This window comes from Lipophrys pholis, assembly GCF_963383615.2.
Source record: "Lipophrys pholis genome assembly, chromosome: 3".
In the NCBI taxonomy this organism is placed as follows: Eukaryota; Metazoa; Chordata; class Actinopteri; order Blenniiformes; family Blenniidae; genus Lipophrys; species Lipophrys pholis.
Genome location: NC_137627.1, coordinates 36,594,131 through 36,617,190, shown reverse-complemented (window position 1 = coordinate 36,617,190; position 23,060 = coordinate 36,594,131). Strand labels below are relative to the sequence as shown.

At 47.2% G+C, this 23,060-nt stretch overlaps 2 protein-coding genes across 3 annotated transcripts in view; both read right to left on the bottom strand.

Annotated features, from left to right (window-relative positions):
• exoc3l2b (exocyst complex component 3-like 2b) overlaps nucleotides 1-6,740 on the bottom strand; it is a 36,996-nt gene extending 30,256 nt beyond the window's left edge. Inside the window, exon 1 of one of the 2 annotated variants that reach the window (XM_080460162.1) lies at nucleotides 6,060-6,740. Coding sequence is in view for 1 of the 2 variants with exons in the window: in XM_080460161.1 (XP_080316287.1) it covers nucleotides 3,260-3,272 (13 nt within the window). In the remaining variant the exon portion in view is untranslated. Of the gene's footprint in view, nucleotides 1-3,259; nucleotides 3,348-6,059 lie in introns of those variants that run through there. The other variant, XM_080460161.1, reaches the window with a different exon arrangement.
• A 2,330-nt stretch (nucleotides 6,741-9,070) lies between these two features.
• On the bottom strand, nucleotides 9,071-21,417 carry LOC308107089 (claudin-1-like). Its single transcript, XM_080459214.1, has 6 exons — nucleotides 21,065-21,417; nucleotides 19,689-19,940; nucleotides 14,105-14,269; nucleotides 11,377-11,458; nucleotides 10,193-10,336; nucleotides 9,071-9,999 (listed from the first exon to the last, which is right to left on the bottom strand). The coding sequence occupies exons 2-6, from the start codon at nucleotides 19,903-19,905 to the stop codon at nucleotides 9,909-9,911; spliced, it is 699 nt and encodes a 232-aa protein (XP_080315340.1). The 5' UTR covers nucleotides 19,906-19,940; nucleotides 21,065-21,417; the 3' UTR covers nucleotides 9,071-9,908.
• Between the last annotated feature and the right edge of the window lie 1,643 nt (nucleotides 21,418-23,060).

Genomic DNA, 23,060 nt, shown 5'->3' with positions numbered 1-23,060 from the left:
AACAGAACGGAACATCTCCAGAACAGAACGGAGCGTCTCCAGAACAGAACGGAGCGTCTCCAGAACAGAACGGAGCGTCTCCAGAACAGAACAGAGCGTCTCCAGAACAGAACGGAGCATCTCTAGAACAGAACGGAACATCTCCAGAACAGAACGGAACATCCCCAGAACAGAACGGAGCGTCTCTAGAACAGAACAGAGCGTCTCCAGAACAGAACGGAGCGTCTCTTGAACAGAACGGAACATCCCCAGAACAGAACGGAGCGTCTCTAGAACAGAACAGAGCGTCTCTAGAACAGAACGGAGCGTCTCCAGAACAGAACAGAGCGTCTCTAGAACAGAACGAAGCGTCTCTAGAACAGAACGGAACATCTCCAGAACAGAACGAAGCGTCTCCAGAACAGAACAGAGCGTCTCTAGAACAGAACGGAGCGTCTCCAGAACAGAACGGAGCGTCTCTAGAACAGAACGGAGCGTCTCCAGAACAGAACGAAGCGTCTCTAGAACAGAACGAAGTGTGAATGAGCCTCAGAAACTTCATAAACCAGAGAAAATATCTGAGAGGCAGAAGGTAACGTTATCCTCCAGAGTTCCCACATGAAGTCATCAGACTCAGACGCTGTCCTCCAGAGGACAGAAGATGATCAGAACTTCGAAACGAGACACAGCAGGTCAAAGGTCACTGGCGTTCAGAGAGAAAGTGAATTCTTCTAACAGGAAGTTAAAGTGTGAGACTCAGCAGGGCAGATTCACTTCTACATTACAGCCATTCATTCTCTTCATATCACTCTGTCATCACGTCCAGCTCAGTGTGGGACGGGGGGGGACGGGGGACGGGGGGACGGGGGGACGGGGGGGGGGGGCAGGAAGCCCAGCAAGGAGCCAGAATCACTGAGTCAATAAAAGTGGCAGAAGAATAAAAGACTTGAACTCAACACTGCTTCATAGAGGCAAAGAATGTGTCAGTGAATGCAACACAAGCTTCTTAAAGAAACAAACACATCAAACACTTCCGACAAACTCACTGATCTAAACATGAAGAACATGAAGAACGTGAGAAATGTGAAGAACATGAAGAACGTGAGAAACGCCACAAACAAAACCATCTCACTCTTTAACTTCATGTTACAATCATGAAAAACATGTTTTCATGTCGCTTCCAGAAACAATTCATAGTTAAACTGAGTCAAAATGTTTTTCGTACATTTTTCACATTAACATATTCAAGTCTTCGTACCCGCTAATGCTAATATGTAGCCACCAGCTAACACGTAGCCACCAGCTCATGCTAATCATGTATCCCTCCCTCTTCTCCGTTTCTGGGTGGTGGTGGTGTCAGTCTGAGCACCGTCACCCAGATCACATTGCACCATTAAGAACCTTCCTGCAGGTGGAGAGCCCACAGGAAGGTGGAGAGCCCACAGGAAGGTGGAGACCCCACAGGAAGGTGGAGAGCCCACAGGAAGGTGGCGCCCGGCGTGGGACATGAACCCTCTACCTTGAGACTGAGAGTCTCATGCTCTACCTACTGAGCAGCCGGGGAGGCTGCTAAACATGTAGCCACCAGCTAAACACTAACGTGTAGCCATAAGCGAATGCTAAACATGTAGCCACCAGCTAATGCTAAACATGTAGCCACCAGCTAAACACTAACGTGTAGCCATAAGCGAATGCTAAACATGTAGCCACCAGCTAATGCTAAACATGTAGCCACCAGCTAAACACTAACGTGTAGCCATAAGCGAATGCTAAACATGTAGCCACCAGCTAATGCTAAACATGTAGCCACCAGCTAAACACTAACGTGTAGCCATAAGCGAATGCTAAACATGTAGCCACCAGCTAATGCTAAACATGTAGCCACCAGCTAAACACTAACGTGTAGCCATAAGCGAATGCTAAACATGTAGCCACCAGCTAATGCTAAACATGTAGCCATAAGCGAATGCTAAACATGTAGCCACCAGCTAATGCTAAACATGTAGCCACCAGCTAAACACTAACGTGTAGCCATAAGCGAATGCTAAACATGTAGCCACCAGCTAATGCTAAACATGTAGCCACCAGCTAAACACTAACGTGTAGCCATAAGCAAATGCTAAACATGTAGCCACCTGCTAATGCTAAACATGTAGCCACCAGCTAAACACTAATGTGTAGCCATAAGCGAATGCTAAACATGTAGCCACCTGCTAATGCTAAACATGTAGCCACCAGCTAAACATTAATGTGTAGCCATAAGCGAATGCTAAACATGTAGCCACCTGCTAATGCTAAACACGTAGCCACCAGCTAAACACTAATGTGTAGCCATAAGCGAATGCTAAACATGTAGCCACCTGCTAATGCTAAACATGTAGCTAACTGCTTAACATGTAGTCACTAGCTAATGCTAATGTGTAGTCACTAGCTAATGCTAATGTGTAGCCATAAGCTAATGCTAAATATGTAGCCACCAGACAGTAATGTCCCTGGTAGTAATATGAGTAATCCCAACACTCTGAGCAAGTCATGATCCAGGAGGTAATCTGATTACTTCATCAGACAGTAATGGTTTTAGAGGTAATCTCATTACTTCAGCAGGGTAATCTCATTACTTCAGCAGACAGTAATGATCTTGGAGGCAATCTCATTACTTCAGCAGACAGTAATGATCTTGGAGGTAATCTGATTACTTCAGCAGGGTAATCTGATTACTTCGGCGGGCAACTAGCTTGGAGGTAATCTGATTACTTCAGCAGGGTAATCAGATTACTTCAGCAGACAATGCTCTTGGAGGTAATCTGATTACTTCAGCGGGGTCATCTGATTACTTCAGCAGACAGTAATGATCTTGAGGTAATCTGATTACTTCAGCAGGGTAATCTGATTACTTCCGCAGACAGTAATGATCTTGTAGGTAATCTGATTACTCTGGTGGTCATGAATCTACATTCCTGCTTCACTTTTTCACTTTATTTGTGATTCTGTAATTACAGAATCACATTACACATTGATTACAGACTACAGATTACAGTTCACAGGTTACAGGTTACAGACTACAGATTACAGGTTACAGTTCACAGGTTACAGACTACAGATTACAGGTTACACTGACTTGAACAGGTATCAGAGGACCTTTATTGGGATATAAATATCTTATTTTACTCTTTTTCTAACTTTCTAATTAAGCGCGCGACCGGCGAACCTGTGAAACGAGTTGATGCTCGTGCACGCGCCCGTCCACAGACGGTCCGGTTAACGGAGTGTCGGTACTCACGCGGCGGGCCCATGGTGGCGGATCAGCGGGTCGGAGAGTGAGGAGAAGCCGGGCTGGAGACGCACACACACACACACACACCCACACTGCGCGGCTCCGCTGCTGCTGCTGCTGCTGCGGGTCAATACGCGGCTCCGCCTCCGTGAACGCGCAGCGGCCGCGCGGTGGGTTTTGTTGCGGCCGCCGCGCTGCGTTCATGCGCCGTCGGAAATGTGGTTACGGAGGGAACGACGCGTGTAAAGGCCACGGAGGTCACAGCCAACATTTCAGCGTCGGTCGAGCTGCACCGTTTAGATGTGAAGTTGAAATGTGTTTTTATTCATGTTGATTTAGTTTCAGCGCTGCAGGAAAGGGGTTCCGCCTGTTCACACGCAAAGATAAAGTGAAAACACAAAACATTGGGAGCAGGTTGAGGAGGGTGTTCACACCCCGGTGGAGCGCCGAGTCGCTGAAAACACTTTGTGAGAACAGATCTCCTGGTGGAGCTTTCTGAAAACGCTCCGTCTCCGTGTAGACGGTGGGACCTTTGCTCCTGCTTCTGGTTCTGGTTCTGGTTCTGATTTTAATTCAACATTTAATCTTAATAAACTGTAAATCTTCAATATTTCTTCCTTTTAATCCACAACCAGGAGCCTCATTCCTCCTCCTGCTGCCTCCACATGTCATCATTCAACAGCAGCCAGATTACAAACCGTGTGTGTGTGTGTGTGTGTGTGTGTGTGTGTGTGTGTGTGTGTGTGTGTGTGTGTGTGTGTGTGTCAGGTTACACACTGAGCCTTCAGGTGAATCATTAAGTTGTAGGTTAAAGGAAGGTTAGTTACTTCACTTGGAGTCTTTGTATTTGTGACTTTCAGCATCGTCTCTCACACACACACACACACACACACACAAACACACACACACACACACACACACACACACACACACGCACACACACGCACGCACGCACGCACACACACACACACACACAGTGCACGGATTTTCGTTATGGTATGTGTGCGGATCAGTGAGAAAGTTTAACCGTGTGTGTGTGTGTGTGTGTGTGTGTGTGTGTGTGTGTGTGTGTGTGTGTGTGTGTGTGTGTGCGCGTGTGTGTGTGTGTGTGTGTGTGTGTGTGTGTGTGTGTGTTTGTGTGTGTGTGTGTGTGTTTGTGTGTGTGTGTGTCACATAAGTGCTTTCACACACACACACTGAGTCACAGCTGAAATCCTCGACCACAATGAAAACCAATAAATCAATAAACCGTAAAAGGAACCAACTCCCCCTGGTGCTGAAACATCAATTGATGAGTCACGGTGATTGATTCCAATCGATCAATAATCCAAGTTACTGGTTGATCATTTCTCTCTCGGATGTTTTAGGCCAGAATACAACAACTTGTGTTTTATCTGAGTTCACCGTTAAGACCAGTTGATCAATATCACCTGGTTCACTGATCAGTACTTTAGTGTATCACCTGGTTCACTGATCAGTACTTTAGTGTATCACCTGGTTCACTGATCAATACTTTAGTGTATCACCTGGTTTACTGATCAGTACTTTAGTGTATCACCTGGTTTACTGATCAGTACTTTAGTGTATCTCCTGGTTCACTGATCAATACTTTAGTGTATCACCTGGTTTACTGATCAGTACTTTAGTGTATCACCTGGTTCACTGATCAATACTTTAGTGTATCTCCTGGTTCACTGATCAATACTTTAGTGTATCACCTGGTTTACTGATCAGTACTTTAGTGTATCTCCTGGTTCACTGATCAGTACTTTAGTGTATCACCTGGTTTACTGATCAGTACTTTAGTGTATCTCCTGGTTTACTGATCAGTACTTTAGTGTATCACCTGGTTCACTGATCAATACTTTAGTGTATCACCTGGTTTACTGATCAGTACTTTAGTGTATCACCTGGTTTACTGATCAGTACTTTAGTGTATCTCCTGGTTCACTGATCAATACTTTAGTGTATCACCTGGTTTACTGATCAATACTTTAGTGTATCACCTGGTTCACTGATCAATACTTTAGTGTATCAATAGAAGTGTTTCCTGATGATCTTCCTCCAGGAAGCAGAATGAAGAGCAGAGGACCGAGGACAGAACCCTGAGGAACTCCAGCTTTAACCTCAGAGTGAAGAGTCGTGAACATGAAGGAACCAGTCTGATCAATGTGATCGATCAGGAAGTGGAACCAGTCTGATCAATGTGATCGATCAGGAAGTGGAACCAGTCTGATCAATGTGATCGATCAGGAAGTGGAACCAGTCTGATCAATGTGATCGATCAGGAAGTGGAACCAGTCTTCTTCAGTGATGTTTTCATCCAGATTCAAACCTCATTTGGACTGTGGCTTTAAGCAGTTAGTTGCTATTCGTCAACTGCTAGCCATTAGCATTTAGCCATTAGCAGTTAGCCATTAGCAGTTAGCCATTAGCAGTTAGTTGCTAGCCATTGACAGAACCAAGACCCTTACAGACCAGGAGATCCCCAGACCCGGTCCAGTATTCTGATCTCAGGCCCCGTTTCCACGGTAACGGTTTCGAAGTGAAAACACACAACATATGTAGCATTTGGGGGTCGGTTTCCATGACAACGCTGCTCAGAGCCACTGAAGAAACAACTTTTTGAAAATGAGGTGGAACCTGAAGAGATGTTGCTACTGCAACTGTGGTGAGGAACCACACACACACACACACACACACACACACACACACACACACACACACACACACACACACACACACACACACACACACACACACACACACACACACACACACACAGGTAGAAAGCAGCTGCTCTCACCTTGTTCTCTTTGTGTTCAGATCAGCAGAATAATCCAGAAGGTGTCCTCAGACCACCTCAGTCCAGTTCTCCTGGGGTTCTGCTCTCGCTGTGGTTCCGTTGTGTTCCATTGTTCTAATGAGGATTCATGGTTCCACTGAGGGTCTTCCTCTCCTGACAGTGGTTCTAAACTGGTTCCGGCCTCCTCTTCTCATGCAGATGTTCGTGTTCCTCGTGTTCCTCAGGGTTTCTTAGTGTTCTTCGGTGTTCCTCAGTGTTCCTCGGGCTTCTTTGGGGTGTCTGGGTGTTTCTCAGGGTATCTCGGTGTTCCTCAAGGTTCCTCTGTGTTCCTTGGGGTGTCTTGGTGTTCCTCTGTGTTCGTCAGGGTTTCTCGGGGTGTCTCGGTGTTCCTCAGGGTTCCTCTGTGTTCCTCAGGGTTCCACGGTGTCCGTCGGTGTTCCACTGTTTTTCCCAGGGTGTCTCGGTGTTCCTCAGGGTTCCTCTGTGTTCCTTTGTGTTCCGCAGGGTTCCACGGTGTTTGTCGGTGTTCCTCTGTGTTTCCCAGGGTGTCTCCGTGTTCTCCCGGGTTCCTCTGTGTTCCTCCGGGTTCTTCAATGTTCCTCGGTGTTCTTCAGGGTTCCTCTGTGTTCCGCTGCCTCCCAACCTGCTGCCTCCTCCTGCTCTCGGTCTCCTCTGGAGCTCTCCTCCTTGTTTCCTGTTTGTTTTATTTTCTAACTGCAGCAGGAAATGGTCATCTTTTCCTCTTCCTCCCCAAACACCTCCTCCCCCTCCCCCGCCTCCCCCATCGACGCCCAGTCACACTGACTGCTGGAACTCTACTCCACCACCTCCACCTCCACCTCCACCACCAACCACTCACTCTCTCACTACATTCACCCTCGGACCACCACCAACCAAAACACCAATAATGGACAATAAAACAAGTGGAACAGGAGCAGACTCTGAGTTACCAGAATAAAAGCTGGGTTACAAGAATAAACTGTTTCTTCAGAAGAGTTTTAAAATGGTGGTGAAGTGAAGAGTTTTGTCTTCTATAAAGTAGAACCACAAACTGAGCAGATTCTGGACCAAACAGGACAGAACTCCTGGGACATGAAATACAACAAATCACCATGAAACATTGTGAAACACCGTGACACACAGTGAAACACCATGAAACACCATGAAACATTGTGAAACACTGTGACACACAGTGAACCACTGTGAAACATTGTGAAACATTGTGAAACATTGTGAAACATTGTGAAACACCGTGACACACAGTGAAACACCATGAAACATTGTGACCCACCATGAAACACCGTGAAACATTGTGAAACACTGTGACACACAGTGAACCACCGTGAAACATTGTGAAACATTGTGAAACACTGTGAAACACCGTGACACACAGTGAACCACCGTGAAACATTGTGAAACATTGTGAAATATTGTGAAACACCGTGACACACAGTGAACCACCGTGAAACATTGTGAAACATTGTGAACCACCGTGAAATATTGTGAAACACCATGAAACATTGTGAAACACCGTGACACACAGTGAACCACCGTGAAACATTGTGAAACATTGTGAACCACCATGAAACATTGTGAAACACCGTGACACACAGTGAACCACCGTGAAACATTGTGAAATAGTGTGAAACACCGTGAAACATTGTGGACCACCCTGAAACATTGTGAAACACCATGAAATATTGTGAAACACCGTGACACACAGTGAAACACCGTGACACACAGTGAACCACCATGAAACACTGTGAAACACCGTGACACACAGTGAAACACCGTGACACACAGTGATCCACCGTGAAACATTGTGAAATAGTGTGAAACACTGTGAAACTTTGTGAAACACCATGAAACATTGTGAAACACCGTGACACACAGTGAAACATTGTGAACCACCGTGAAATATTGTGAAACACCATGAAACATTGTGAAACACCGTGACACACAGTGAACCACCGTGAAACATTGTGAAATAGTGTGAAACACTGTGAAACATTGTGGACCACCCTGAAACATTGTGAAAAACCATGAAATATTGTGAAACACCGTGACACACAGTGAAACACCGTGACACACATTGAAACACCGTGACACACAGTGAAACACCGTGAAACATTGTGAAATAGTGTGAAACACTGTGAAACTTTGTGAAACACCATGAAACATTGTGAAACACCGTGACACACAGTGAAACACCGTGAAACATTGTGACCCACCATGAAACACTGTGAAACACCGTGAAACAATGTGAAACACTGTGAAACATTGTGAACCACCGTGAAACATTGTGAAACACCATGAAACATTGTGAACCACTGTGAATGACTGTGAAACACCATAAATCACTGTGAAACACCGTGAAACAATGTGAAACACTGTGAAACATTGTGAACCACCGTGAAACATTGTGAAACACCATGAAACATTGTGAACCACTGTGAATGACTGTGAAACACCATAAATCACCGTGAAACATTGTAAAATACTGTGAAATCCTGTGAAACATTCTGAAATATCATGAAACATTCTGAAATACCATGAAACATTGTGAGCCACCGTGAAACATTGTGAACCACTGTGAATGACTGTGAAACATTCTGAAATACCGTGAAACATTGTGAACCACCGTGAAACATTGTGAGCCACCGTGAAACATTGTGAGCCACCGTGAAACGCCGTAAAACACTGTGAATCCCAGTGAAACACCGTGAAAAGTTCAGGTGTTTGGTCCATCGCCGTGAGGAGTTGGTCTGGACCGCCACCCTGTTACACCCGCTGCGTCTGTGAGCACCGCCATCTTGGTCACACCGAAGAAAAGAAAGGATCTAGAGTCTGTGCCGTCCAGCGCAGGAAGAGATGGAGGTTCTGAAAACACAACGGCTCTTCAGAGATGTGCAATAAAACAAAGGCAACGAGGTCAAAGGTCAGCGTGTGAGCGAGGCGACAGAGGAGAGAGAGGAGGTGAACTTCATCATGTGATGAAAATACACACTGATCAGACTGGAGTACTTTAATAAAACTGGGATGAGGAAAACTGCTAATGGAAAAAATAAAGACAAAATCGGTGCCCTGGCTAGCTCAGTAGGTAGAGCATGAGACTCACTATCTCAGGGTAGAGGGTTCGTGTCCCACGCCGGGCGCCACCTTTCCGTGGGCTCTCCACCTTCCCGTGGGCTCTCCACCTTCCCGTGGGCTCTCCACCTTCCCGTGGGCTCTCCACCTTCCTGTGGGCTCTCCACCTGCAGGAAGGTTCTTAAATGGTGCTATGTGATCTGGGTGACGGTGCTCAGACTGACACCCCCGTGACCCGGAAACAGATAAGCGGAAGAAAATTAATGAATGAATAAAGAAAAAAACAAATAAAAATTCAATTTCAACTTGGAAATGTATCCAATTCTAACACACACAGGTTTGTTTTTATTTTATTTTTCCAATTATGTTAAATGTTTAATTTCTTCTTATAATTTATTGAAAGTAAACTTTTCCTTTGATCCAGACTTCATGTCTCTGCAGTGTGAAGCCCTCTGGTTGGCTGCTCGTATGGAGAGATGCATTCTGGGAGTCGTAGTGAGCTTCACTTGTTCTTTCACACGTTGTTGATGGTTTGTCTCCCTCTGGTGGCCCAACAGCAAACTGCAGCAACTTTCACCAATTGGAAGAAAAATTCACTTAACGAGTCAATGAGGAAACATTTCGGTGATGATGAGGGTGAAGGTGATGATGAAGAAGGACACGATGATGATGATGATGATGATGATGATGATGATGATGATGATGATGATGATGATGATGATGATGGCTCTCCCCGGACCCCCAGCAGGCCTCTGAGGGGAGTCACACGTAGGACTTGGAGCTGATGTCGGAGGGCGGAGCTGCTCGGTAGATGTTCGGTCCTCCGCCGCCGGACGAGTAATACGACAAGTGGCTGCAGGAGACAGAAGTCGGAGCTCAGAGGAGAAGACCTTCATCACACCTGGAAGTTTCTGGATTCCCTGACGCCTGTGAAGGTCAGTGAATGCACCTGGAGCGACTCCTGAGCTGAGTCAAACCTCGAAGCACCACCTGCACTCTCAGGCCCCCCAGTGGACAGGAGGAGTACTACATGTGTGTGTGTTTACCGAGCAGGAGGAGAGAAGGAGGAAGAGGAGGAAGAGGAGGAGGAAGAGCAGGTCCTCCTGCAGGAGCAGCACAGCATGGCTCCTCCTAGCAGAGCCAGACCAGAGGAGGCCCAGCCCAGGTACAGACCAGTCCCCAGTTCGAACCTGCACACATCATCATCATCATCATCATCATCATCATCATCATTGTGACTATTTTGATCCGTGTTGCTTCAGCTGGTCAGTTGAGTTGCTGTACAGTCAGTCAGTTGTAGATTGGGTGGTTGGTCAATCGGTCAGTCAGTTGTAGATTGGGTGGTTGGTCAATCGGTCAGTCAGTTGGTGGATTGGGTGGTTGCTCTACCAGTCGGTATGGGGGAGCTCCATCTTTCAGTGACGGTTCTGGGGAATTTCGGGCTCTCGAGTTGATTTTCTACTGTAAAACCACAATATGCGCACGGCACCGTGATCATAACAGTCGTGCTCATACAGTCAAAGCTCCGCTATCTAAAACATTATGATACGACACAAACACATGATAGTTATCTGATAAAGATGAAATGTTTACAAGTCTGAAACTTAAACACAATGATGTGACTGACGGAGCCTCAACAGCAGCAGGGAGCAGAACACTCTGCAGGTTTTCATTTCAGACTCTAACTCCTACTGCGACTCAGCAGAACCTCCGCTGGAAGCAGAATATCTGGTCCAGTGGATCCAATGATCAGGATTAACCAGCACAGAGACAACAAGCAGTCCGAATTCAGATCAACCACCAAACCGGCAACAAGCATACAAGCGCTCCATGTTTTATTACTATCAGTAGGTTAGGTAGTCACGAGGTGAAACGTGCTCTCAGGAACAGGAAGTGGTGAGTTCAAAGGTTAACGTGTCCGCTGCACTGATTGGCTGAATCAGACCACACTGCTTTTCATTAAAAAAACGAATGAATACATCTTTAATCGATGGGTTTATCCATTAACCAGACAACAAACTATAAAATCTTATTTCCTGGGGGTTGCTATGGCTATCCTAGGGGGCGCTACGGCACAACCAAACCCCCCATCCCCCACCATCACACCCCACCACGGCGCCACCTATGGTTGGTTAATTGGTCGCTCTGAGAGTTTGTCGGTCGGTCGGTCAGTCAGACAGTTGAACAGTTGGTCGGTTGTTTGGTGTCAGGCGGTCTGACAGGTACTGACCGGACTCCTCCGTAGAGCGGGTCGTAGAACTCCTGAATGACTCTGGCTGCATACCAGGACACCGCGGTCAGTGTGAAGAGTCCTGAAACAGAAGGAGGCGTCACCGCGGCTCATTGTTCCTCGGTGGTTTCTAGTCCGTCAAGGCATCTAGATGGTTTCTAGTCTGTTACTGGACCTCAGTGGTTTGTAGTCTGTCACAGCATCTCAGTGGTTTCACAACGGTGGTTTCTAGTCCGTCACTGCATCTCTGTGGTTTCTAGTCCATCACTGCATCTCAGTAGTTTCTAGTCCGTCACTGCATCTCTGTGGTTTCTAGTCCGTCACTGCATCTCGGTGGTTTCTAGTCTGTCACTGCACCTCTGTAGTTTCTAGTCTGTCACTGCACCTCAGTGGTTTCACCTCGGTGGTGTCTAGTCCGTCACTGCATCTCAGTAGTTTCTAGTCCGTCACTACAGCTCGGTGGTTTCTAGTCTGTCACTGCATCTCAGTAGTTTCTAGTCTGTCACTCCACCTCAGTGGTTTCACCTCGGTGGTTTCTAGTCTGTCACTGTGCCTCGGCGGTTTCTAGTCCGTCACTGCATCTCTGTGGTTTCTAGTCCGTCACTGCATCTCGGTGGTTTCGAGTCTGTCACTGCACCTCAGTGGTTTCACCTCGGTGGTGTCTAGTCCGTCACTGCATCTCTGTGGTTTCTAGTCCTTCACTGCATCTCTGTGGTTTCTAGTCTGTCACTGTGCCTCGGCGGTTTCTAGTCCGTCACTGCATCTCAGTAGTTTCTTGTCCATCACTGAATCTCGGTGGTTTCTAGTCCATCACTGCACCTCAGTGGTTTCACCTCGGTGGTTTCTAGTCTGTCACTGCATCTCTGTAGTTTCTAGTCCGTCACTGCATCTCTGTGGTTTCTAGTCCATCTCTGCATCTCTGTGGTTTCTAGTCCGTCACTGAATCTCGGTGGTTTCTAGTCGGTCACTGCATCTCAGTAGTTTCTTGTCCATCACTGCATCTCAGTGGTTTCACCTCGGTGGTTTCTAGTCGGTCACTGCATCTCAGTAGTTTCTAGTCCATCACTGCATCTCAGTGGTTTCTAGTCTGTCACTGTGCCTCGGCGGTTTCTAGTCCGTCACTGCATCTCTGTGGTTTCTAGTCCGTCACTGCATCTCGGTAGTTTCTAGTCCGGCACTGCATCTCTGTGGTTTCTAGTCCATCACTGCACCTCAGTGGTTTCACCTCGGTGGTTTCTAGTCCGTCACTGAATCTCTGTAGTTTCTAGTCCGTCACTGTATCTCTGTGGTTTCTAGTCCATCACTGCATCTCTGTGGTTTCTAGTCTGTCACTGTGCCTCGGCGGTTTCTAGTCCGTCACTGCATCTCTGTGGTTTCTAGTCCGTCACTGAATCTTGGTGGTTTCTAGTCGGTCACTGCATCTCAGTAGTTTCTAGTCCATCACTGCATCTCAGTGGTTTCTAGTCCGTCACTGCATCTCTGTGGTTTCTAGTCCGTCACTGCATCTCTGTGGTTTCTAGTCCATCACTGCACCTCAGTGGTTTCACCTCGGTGGTTTCTAGTCAGTCACTGTGCCTCGGCGGTTTCTAGTCCGTCACTGCATCTCTGTGGTTTCTAGTCCGTCACTGCATCTCGATAGTTTCTAGTCCGTCACTGCATCTCTGTGGTTTCTAGTCCATCACTGAATCTCGGTGGTTTCTAGTTGGTCACTGCATCTCAGTAGTTTCTAGTCCATCACTGCATCTCAGTGGTCTCTAGTCTGTCACTGTGCCTCGGCGGTTTCTAGTCTGTCACTGCACCTCAGTGGTTTCTAGTCCATCACTGCACCTCAGTGGTTTCACCTCGGTGGTTTCTAGTCAGTCACTGTGCCTCAGCGGTTTCTAGTCCGTCACTGCATCTCGATAGTTTCTAGTCCGTCACTGCATCTCTGTGGTTTCTAGTCCATCACTGAATCTCGGTGGTTTCTAGTTGGTCACTGCATCTCAGTGGTTTATAGTCCGTCACTGCATCTCTGTGGTTTCTAGTCCATCACTGCATCTCTGTGGTTTCTAGTCCGTCACTGAATCTCGGTGGTTTCTAGTCCATCACTGCACCTCAGGGGTTTCACCTCGGTGGTTTCTAGTCCGTCCCTGCATCTCTGTGGTTTCTAGTCCATCACTGAATCTCTTTGGTTTCTAGTTGGTCACTGCATCTCAGTAATTTCTAGTCCATCACTGCATCTCAGTGGTCTCTAGTCTGTCACTGTGCCTCGGCGGTTTCTAGTCTGTCACTGCACCTCAGTGGTTTGACCTCGGTGGTTTCTAGTCCATCACTGCATCTCTGTGGTTTCTTGTCTGTCACTGTGCCTCGGCGGTTTCTAGTCCATCACTGCATCTCTGTGGTTTCTAGTCCGTCACTGAATCTCGGTGGTTTCTAGTCCATCACTGCACCTCAGGGGTTTCACCTCGGTGGTTTCTTGTCCGTCACTGCATCTCAGTGGTTTCTAGTCCGTCACTGCATCTCAGTAGTTTCTAGTCCGTCACTGCATCTCAGTGGTTTCTAGTCTGTCACTGTGCCTCGGCAGTTTCTAGTCCGTCACTGCATCTCAGTGGTTTCTAGTCTGTCACTGTGCCTCGGCAGTTTCTAGTCCGTCACTGCATCTCAGTGGTTTCTAGTCCGTCACTGCATCTCGGTGGTCTGTAGTCTGTCGTTGTGCCTCGGTGGTTTCTAGTCTTGTGCGGCCTCGTACCCGCCAGGATGAATAGGATCCCTCCGCTCAGAGCCAGCTGGTCTTTGACCCGGTCCGGCGTTCGGCCGATCTTTGTGCACTTGAGTCCGAGGATGGAGACGAGGATGGAGGCCAGACCGAGCAGCAGCGACAGAATCATCAGAGCTCTGCAGGCCTGCAGGTGAGCTGAGACACCAGGAGGCTCGTCAGGAGCAACACCTCACTTCAACAACGTCATTCTGTTCACAATGTGCTGTCGTGTTCTGGGGTTGCCGTGTCATTCTATTATTGTAGTGTTGTTCTGGGGTTGCCGTGTCTTTCTATTATTGTAGTGTTGTTCTGGGGTTGCCGTGTCTTTCTATTATTGTAGTGTTGTTCTGGCGCTGCCTTATTGTAAGGCAAGGCAAGGCAAATGATTTATCGAGCACCATTCGAACAGAAGGCAGTTCACAGTGCTTTACAAAGAAATTAAAGAAATTAAAGAAATACAGCATAAAGAAATACAGCATAAAGAAATACATTAAAGCTTTAGAAGAAATGAAAGTCGTACATTAAAATAAATAATGAAGAAAAGTATAATAAAAGAGGTAAGAGATTTATTAAGATTAGTTTACTCGAGGAATGTTTTAAGTCCTGATTTAAAAGAAGGGAGTGTGTCAGCAGTCTTCAGGTGTTCAGGAACTTTGTTCCACAGGTGAGGAGGTAGGAACTAAAGGCTGCTTCACCTTGTTTCTTCTGACTGTAGGAACAGTGAGTCAACCTCTTCCTGATGACCTCAGAGGTCTGGAGCTTTGATCTTCTACAAGTCAGTCTGAGATGATTTAGGCCGAGACCCTTCAAAGCTTTCTAGAGCAGAAGAACCATTCTGAAGTCCTTTGATACACAGGCAGCCAGTGGAGAGGGTGGAGCAGGGGGGATGAGCCCCACCCTCAGTGTGGTGGTTGTAATGAGCTCCCCCTTAGTGGGGTGGTGTACTGCGTTCTGGATGAGCTGCAGTTGTCTGACAGATTGTTTCCTGAGGCCTGTACACACTCCGTTACAATAATCCAAAATGAGTTGTAAAAAGTGCTGACTCATCACATTTCATGTCTACATTTCCTCCGCCGGTATCAGGGGGCGTGGTCATTCACTGACACTGAGATATAGAGCTGAGTGTGGTCTGGTCATTCTGAGAAGAGATGTTGTAATGTTCCATGATCTGAGCCAGTGGGAGCTGGAGATGTTCACTAAAGGGCCCCAGGATGGAGCCCTGAGGAACCCCACAAGTGATTTGCTCACGTTCACAATCAGCTGCTGACACAGAATGGCGGCCATCTTGCCAGGAGGATTTAAAGCCACTGAGTGCAGAGCCAGAAGGTCCAACCATTGTTCCAGTGGGTCCAGCAGGACGTTGTGGTCAACTGTGTCCAAAGCAGCACTAAGACCCAGTCAGAGTCAAAGTGAGACAGTGGACGTGTCCCTGCTCATGGAGACGTCCTCCAGCACTTTAATCCCAGTGTCTCAGTGCTCTGACCCCAATCCAGACTGGAAAACATTCAGCTCCTTGTTTTGAGCCAGAAAAGCAGGAAGTTGTGTAAAAAGCACCATTTCAATAATCTGACTTCAGAAAGCTTTGATCTGGGCCTGGAGTTACTGATTCCTCAAGTATCCAGATTACTCTTTTTTAAAAGAGCTTTTAGAAGAGTTTTTAGGAAAAACAGCATCTGAAGAGAGCTGTGTACTCTGTGTTCTCTGTGTAGTACCTCTGGAGCTGGACAGTGTAAACGTGTAAAAACTTTGTTTGCAGAGGGTGGAGAGGGTGGAGGCTGCATGTTGTGTGTTTGAGCTGGAGAACAATGTGGGTTAGTGCTGCTCAGTCTAACAGGAGAACATCTGCCAGATTAGACAGAACATCTTTGGGTGGAGGCTCAGGGGTTCCAGTCGTAATGCCTGAGCTCCACCCACTGACGCTCATTTGATGGTGCAATAGGAGGGACATCATTCCAAGATGCATCTGAGAAGAGTTCAGGAGGTCCTGATGGCGAGGGACTGTCTGTCTCAGTCTGTCCACCACACTAAACAAAGTACCAACATTAGTACTGTGTTTGCTGAGAACCTCAGAGAAGAACCATCGTCCGGCCCTTTCTAATTCTAGCTTCTACATGACAAGACCTTCTTTGGATATGTCCTAATGAAGGTGGAGCTTAGATGGTCTTTTCTGGGCCTAAACCAGTGTCTTCTTCCTCCATGGAGCTGTCCTCCTATCACACACTACTTTAGCTTTGACTGGCTCTGGTGTTGTAGTGTTGTTCTGGCATTGCAGGTGTTGTTCTGTCGTTGTTGTGTTGTAGTGTTGTTCTGGAGTTGGTATGTTGTAGTGTTGTTCTGGAGTTGGTATGTTGTAGTGTTGTTCTGGTGTTGCCATGTTGTAGTGTTGTTCTGGCGTTGCCATATTGTAGTGTTGTTCTGGTGTTGCTGTGTTGTTCTGTCGTTGTCGTGTTGTAGTGTTGTTCTGGTGTTGTAGTGTTGTTCTGTCGTTGTCGTGTTGTAGTGTTGTTCTGTCGTTGTCGTGTTGTAGTGTTGTTCTGGCGTTGCCATGTTGTAGTGTTGTTCTGGTGTTGCTGTGTTGTTCTGTCGTTGTCGTGTTGTAGTGTTGTTCTGGTGTTGTAGTGTTGTTCTGGTGTTGCTGTGTTGTTCTGTCGTTGTCGTGTTGTAGTGTTGTTCTGGCGTTGTAGTGTTGTTCTGGTGTTGCTGTGTTGTTCTGTCGTTGTCGTGTTGTAGTGTTGTTCTGGTGTTATAGTGTTGTTCTGGTGTTGCCTTGTTGTAGTGTTGTTCTGGCGTTGTAGTGTTGTTCTGGCGTAGCTGTGTTGTTCTGTCGTTGTCGTGTTGTAGTGTTGTTCTGGCGTTGCCATGTTGTAGTGTTGCTCTGGTGTTATAGTGTTGCTCTGGTGTTGTAGTGTGGTTCTGGCGTTGCCATGTTGTAGTGTTGTTCTGGTGTTTTAGTGTTGTTCTGTCGTTGTCGTGTTGTAGTGTTGTTCTGGCGTTGCTGTTGTTCTGTCGATGTCGTGTTGTAGTGTTGTTCTGGCGTTGTCGTGTTGTAGTGTTGTTCTGGTGTTATAGTGTTGTTCTGGCGTTGCCATGTTGTAGTGTTGTTCTGGTGTTTTAGTGTTGTTCTGGCGTTGCCATGTTGTAGTGTTGTTCTGGTGTTTTAGTGTTGTTCTGTCGTTGTCGTGTTGTAGTGTTGTTCTGGTGTTATAGTGTTGTTCTGTCGTTGTCGTGTTGTAGTGTTGTTCTGGCGTTGCTGTTGTTCTGTCGTTGTCGTGTTGTAGTGTTGTTCTGGTGTTATAGTGTTGTTCTGGTGTTGCCTTGTTGTAGTGTTGTTCTGGCGTAGCTGTGTTGTTCTGTCGTTGTCGTGTTGTAGTGTTGTTCTGGTGTAGCTGTGTTGTTCTGTCGTTGTCGTGTTGTAGTGTTGTTCTGGCGTTGCCATGTTGTAGTGTTGCTCTGGTGTTATAGTGTTGCTCTGGTGTTGTAGTGTTGTTCTTGCGTTGCTGTTGTTCTGGCGTTGCCATGTTGTAGTGTTGTTCTGGTGTTTTAGTGTTGTTCTGTCGTTGTCGTGTTGTAGTGTTGTTCTGGCGTTGCTGTTGTTCTGTCGATGTCGTGTTGTAGTGTTGTTCTGGCGTTGCTGTTGTTCTGTCGATGTCGTGTTGTAGTGGTGTAGTGTTGTTCTGGCGTTGCCATGTTGTAGTGTTGTTCTGGTGTTTTAGTGTTGTTCTGGCGTTGCTGTGTTGTTCTGGTGTTGCCATGTTGTAGTGTTGTTCTTGCGTTGCTGTGTTGTTCTGTCGTTGTCTTGTTGTAGTGTTGTTCTGGTGTTTTAGTGTTGTTCTGACGTTGCTGTGGTGTTCTGGTGTTGCCATGTTGTAGTGTTGTTCTGGTGTTTTAGTGTTGTTCTGACGTTGCTGTGGTGTTCTGGCATTCCCGTGTTGTAGTGATGTCCTGGTGTTGCCATGTTGTAGTGGTTCTCTGGTGTTGTAGTGTTGTTCTGGTGTTGCTGTGTTGTTCTGGCATTCCCGTGTTGTAGTGTTGTTCTGATGTTGCCTTGTTGTAGTGTTGTTCTGGCTTTGCTATGTTTTTGTGTTGTTCTGGTGCTTTAGTGTTGTTCTGGCGTTGCTGTGTTGTTCTGTTATTGCCGTGTTGGAGTTTTGTACTTGTGTTTTATAATTGTTCTGGCGTTGCTGTGTTGCTCTGGTGTTGCCGTGTTTTAGTGTTGTTCTGGCGTTGCCATGTTGTAGTGTTGTTCTGATGTTGCCTTGTTGTAGTGTTGTTCTGGCGTTGCCATGTTGTAGTGGTTCTCTGGTGTTGTAGTGTTGTTCTGGTGTTGCTGTATTGTTCTGGTGTTGCCGTGTTGTAGTGTTGTTCTGACGTGGCTGTGTTGTTCTGGCATTCCCGTGTTGTAGTGTTGTTCTGATGTTGCCTTGTTGTAGTGTTGTTCTGACTTTGCTATGTTTTTGTGTTGTTCTGGTGCTTTAGTGTTGTTCTGGCATTCCCGTGTTGTAGTGTTGTTCTGATGTTGCCTTGTTGTAGTGTTGTTCTGGCGTTGCTGTGTTGTTCTGTTATTGCCGTGTTGGAGTTTTGTACTTGTGTTTTATAATTGTTCTGGCGTTGCTGTGTTGCTCTGGTGTTGCCGTGTTTTAGTGTTGTTCTGGCGTTGCCATGTTGTAGTGTTGTTCTGATGTTGCCTTGTTGTAGTGTTGTTCTGGCGTTGCCATGTTGTAGTGGTTCTCTGGTGTTGTAGTGTTGTTCTGGTGTTGCTGTATTGTTCTGGTGTTGCCGTGTTGTAGTGTTGTTCTGACGTGGCTGTGTTGTTCTGGCATTCCCGTGTTGTAGTGTTGTTCTGATGTTGCCTTGTTGTAGTGTTGTTCTGGCGTTGCTGTGTTATTCTGTTGTTGCCGTGTTGGAGTTTTGTACTTGTGTTTTATTATTGTCCTGGTGTTGCTGTGTTGTTCTGGTGTTGCCGTGTTTTAGTGCTGTTCTGGCTTTACCATGTTGTAGTGTTGCTCTGGAATTGCTGTGTTGTTTTGTCGTTGTCGTGTTTTAGTGTTGTAGTATTGTAGTGTTGTTCTGGCATTCCCATGTTGTAGTGTTGTTCTGGTGCTTTAGTGTTGTTCTGGCGTTGCTGTGTTGTTCTGGTGTTGCCATGTTTTAGTGTTGCTCTGGTGTTGCCATGTTGTAGTGTTGTAGTGTTGTTCTGGCGTTGCCGTGTTGTAGTGTTGTTCTGGCGTTGCCGTGTTGTCGTGTTGTTCTGGCGTTGCCATGTTGTAGTGTTGCTTTGGTGTTGCCATGTTGTAGTGTTGTAGTGTTGTTCTGGCGTTGCCGTGTTGTCGTGTTGTTCTGGCGTTGCCATGTTGTAGTGTTGCTTTGGTGTTGCCATGTTGTAGTGTTGTAGTGTTGTTCTGGCGTTGCCGTGTTTCCATGTTGTTCCTGCGTTGCCATGTTGTAGTGTTGCTCTGGTGTTGCCATGTTTCCATGTTGTTCCTGCGTTGCCATGTTGTAGTGTTGCTCTGGTGTTGCCATGTTGTTCCTGCGTTGCCGTGTTGTAGTGTTGTCCTGGTGTTGCCGTGTTGCTCACCAGGCAGCCCCAGCAGCGTCTTGAAGCGGCTGCACTGGATGGATCCCAGAGACGTGGCGGCGCAGCTCATCCACAGACCTTCAAACTGCCGCTGGCTGCTGCTGACCGACTCGGCCTGACTCCTCACCCTCCACAGCTGAGACCATGTGCAGCTGGACTGCAGACACCAGGCCAGCACGCCCAGGACCACGCCCACCGCCTGCAGGCCTGCTGGCATGCTGCTCCACCGCACGCTGCTCCACCGCACACCGCCTGCAGACAAAGAACAGGGAGGAAGTCTCTCAGAGTCTGATGACCTCAACATGGAAGTCTACGGTCCGATCAGATCACTGCTGGTACAGGTGCTGGTACAGATGTTAGTACAGATGCTGGGACAGATGCTGGTAGAGATTACTGCTGGTACAGGTGCTGGTACAGAAAACCGTTGGTATAGATCACTGCTGGTACAGATGCTAGTACAGATGTTAGTACGGATGCTGGGACAGATGCTAGTACAGATGTTAGTACAGATGCTGGTACAGATGCTGGTAGAGATTACTGCTGATACAGGTGCTGGTATAGTACACTGCTGGTACAGGGTCACTGTGGGTACAGGTGCTGGTACAGAGTCACTGCTAGTACAGAGTCACTGCTGGTACAGAGTCACAGCTGGTCCAGATGCTGGTACAGATCACTGCTGGTACAGAAAACTGTTGGTATAGATCACTGCTGGTACAGATGCTGGTACAGATACTGGTACAGATCACTGCTGGTACAGATCACTGCTGGTACAGAAAACTGCTGGTACAGATCACTGTTGGTATAGATCATTGCTTGTACAGATGCTTGTACAGATGCTGGTACAGATGCTGGTACAGAGTCACTGCTGGTACAGATGCTAGTACAGATGCTGGTAGAGATCACTGCTGGTACAGATGCTGGTACAGAGTCACTGCTGGTACAGATGCTAGTACAGATGCTGGTAGAGATCACTGCTGGTACAGATGCTGGTACAGATCACTGCTGGTACAGATGCTAGTACAGATGCTGGTACAGATGCTGGTACAGATGCTAGTACAGATGCTGGTACAGAGCCACTGCTGGTACAGATGCTGGTACAGATGCTAGTACAGATGCTGGTACAGAGCCACTGACAGCAACACCCCCCCCCCCCCCCCGATCTTTGACCCCCAACCACCAACCAGGGTAATGACATCACTGCATCATGTGACATATCAGAGGAGAGGGAAGTGATAACTGAAGATTTTGCTAATGCTCACTCTAAAATAATACAGCTACAGCATTAACACAGAGCGTTACAAGGAACTTTACTGAGTAACTAGTTACCGATTGAAGTACAAGAGGAATGGGGGGATACAATCTGATATGAGATTTACCTCCTTCTTTCACCTGGTGTCTCCTTCTGTCTCCTCCTGGTGTCTCTTTCTGTTTCCTGGTGTGTCCTTCTGTCTCCTGGTGTGTCCTTCTGTCTCCTGGTGTCTCCCACGGTCTCCTCCTGGTGTCTCCTTCTGTCTCCTTCTGTCTCCTCCTGGTGTCTCCTTCTGTCTCCTGGTATCTCCTTCTGTCTCCTGGTGTCTCCCACGGTCTCCTCCTGGTGTCTCCTCCTGTCTCTTGGGGTCTCCTTCTGTTTCGTGGTGTCTCCTTCTTCTGTCTCCTGGTGTCTCCTGGTGTCTCCTGCTCTCTGGTTTCTGTGATGTGAGGCGTCTCGTCAACCTGCTCTGATCTTCTGCTCTCTGGCTGCTGTTGGAGGTTGATGACCTCTGAACACACACACACACACACACACACACACACACACACACACACACACACACACACACACACACACACACGCACACGCAGGAACCTGAGTTTCATGTCCAAACATCCAAACCAGAGACGGAGATGAATCAGCCGTTCTACTGAGCATGTGCTCAACGTCTAGTTCCTGTTACATCAGCAGCATCTCTTCCATTTGCACAAAGTCTTGTTTTCACCCGTTGCCTTGACGACGGAGCCCAGGTGTTTCCAGAAAGGTTAGTTTTGCCCCGTCTACACGGTGAACATTTTCTAAAAGTTCCACCACGGGAGCGGTGGTGTTTCCAGTAACTCTGAGTGCCGCCGCCGCGTAACCAGAAACTCAAAACGCCACGAAACGCGTCTTCAGTTGAAACGGTCGCTGTTAAACGGGCGTCCCGGAAACAAGATGGCGGACGGCGTCCTGGCACTGACCGCTGAACATCAGTGATCAGCGGAGGAGACGCAGCGTCTGGAGATGTTTAACGTTGTCTTCAGCACTTTGACACGTCTGATGTCATCAAACCAAACAGGAAGTTCAGCAGCATGGATGTTTGACTGATGTGAGGACAGGCTGATTCCTGGTGCGCTCAGGTTTCTCTTCTTTTTTAAATAAACTTGATTTAAAGTTCACCGCTGGCAGCTTCTTCTTTGCAGACGCACCCTGATGACGCAACACGTCTGTTCAGTCGCTCAGTGGGTTTGAAAGATGGAACAAGATGGACAGAACAAGAGAGAAGGCTGGAATTAAAAAGAGGAAGGTTCTGGAAACAGAAACAACAAAATGTAGAGATTAACAACTAGTTCATTAGAACCAGCTCACGGTCAGGAACTAGAAACGGGGATGGAACCGGTAACATGTTTAACTTTGCCTCCAAACTTCAGTTCAGTTTAATTATCAAGTCGATGAAATAACATAATAATCTATCATTTAGATGATAGTGTGAGGCGGGGGGGGGGGGGGGGGGGGGTCCGTCACTATGAAGGAACAGCTGAGCTGGTGGAACAGTGTGTAAAACAGTCAAGAGCAGTACTTCCAATATATGAGAAGTTTCTCAACAGTACATTTCATTAAAACACTCAGGAGAAACTTGAGGCATTCATGCTCATGAGCACTGAGGAAGGACTCCTCATGTCTGTGGACAATGATGTCATCATGTCATCATGAACAAAGAGGCAGAGACCAGTGCACTGCTCAGGGTTTATTCATGTTCCAGGGTCGGCCATTTTCTTTGAAAAACACATGATAGTGTTATTGTCATGCTCCTGTGTGTTGGTCTGCCTGTGTTAGTCTGCCTGTGTGTTGGTTTGCCTGTGTTAGTCTGCCTGTGTTAGTCTGCCTGTGTGTTGGTCTGCCTGTGTTAGTCTGCCTGTGTTAGTCTGCCTGTGTGTTGGTCTGCCTGTGTTGGTCTGCCTGTGTTGGTCTGTGTGTTGTTCTGCCTGTGTTGGTCTGCCTGTGTTGGTCTGTGTGTTGTTCTGCCTGTGTTAGTCTGCCTGTGTGTTGGTCTGCCTGTGTTGGTCTGCCTGTGTTGGTCTGTGTGTGTTCTGCCTGTGTTGGTCTGCCTGTGTTGGTCTGTGTGTTGTTCTGCCTGTGTT

Coding starts and splice junctions, on each gene's coding strand:
- LOC308107089 (XM_080459214.1), bottom strand. CDS start 19,905: ATGCCAGCAGGCCTGCAGGCGGTGGGCGTGGTCCTGGGCGTGCTGGCC. Junction 10,337..11,376: donor CCGCTCTACGGAGGAGTCCG/GTCAGTACCTGT, acceptor TGATGTGTGCAG/GTTCGAACTGGGGACTGGTC. Junction 10,000..10,192: donor TCCTTCTCTCCTCCTGCTCG/GTAAACACACAC, acceptor TGTCTCCTGCAG/CCACTTGTCGTATTACTCGT.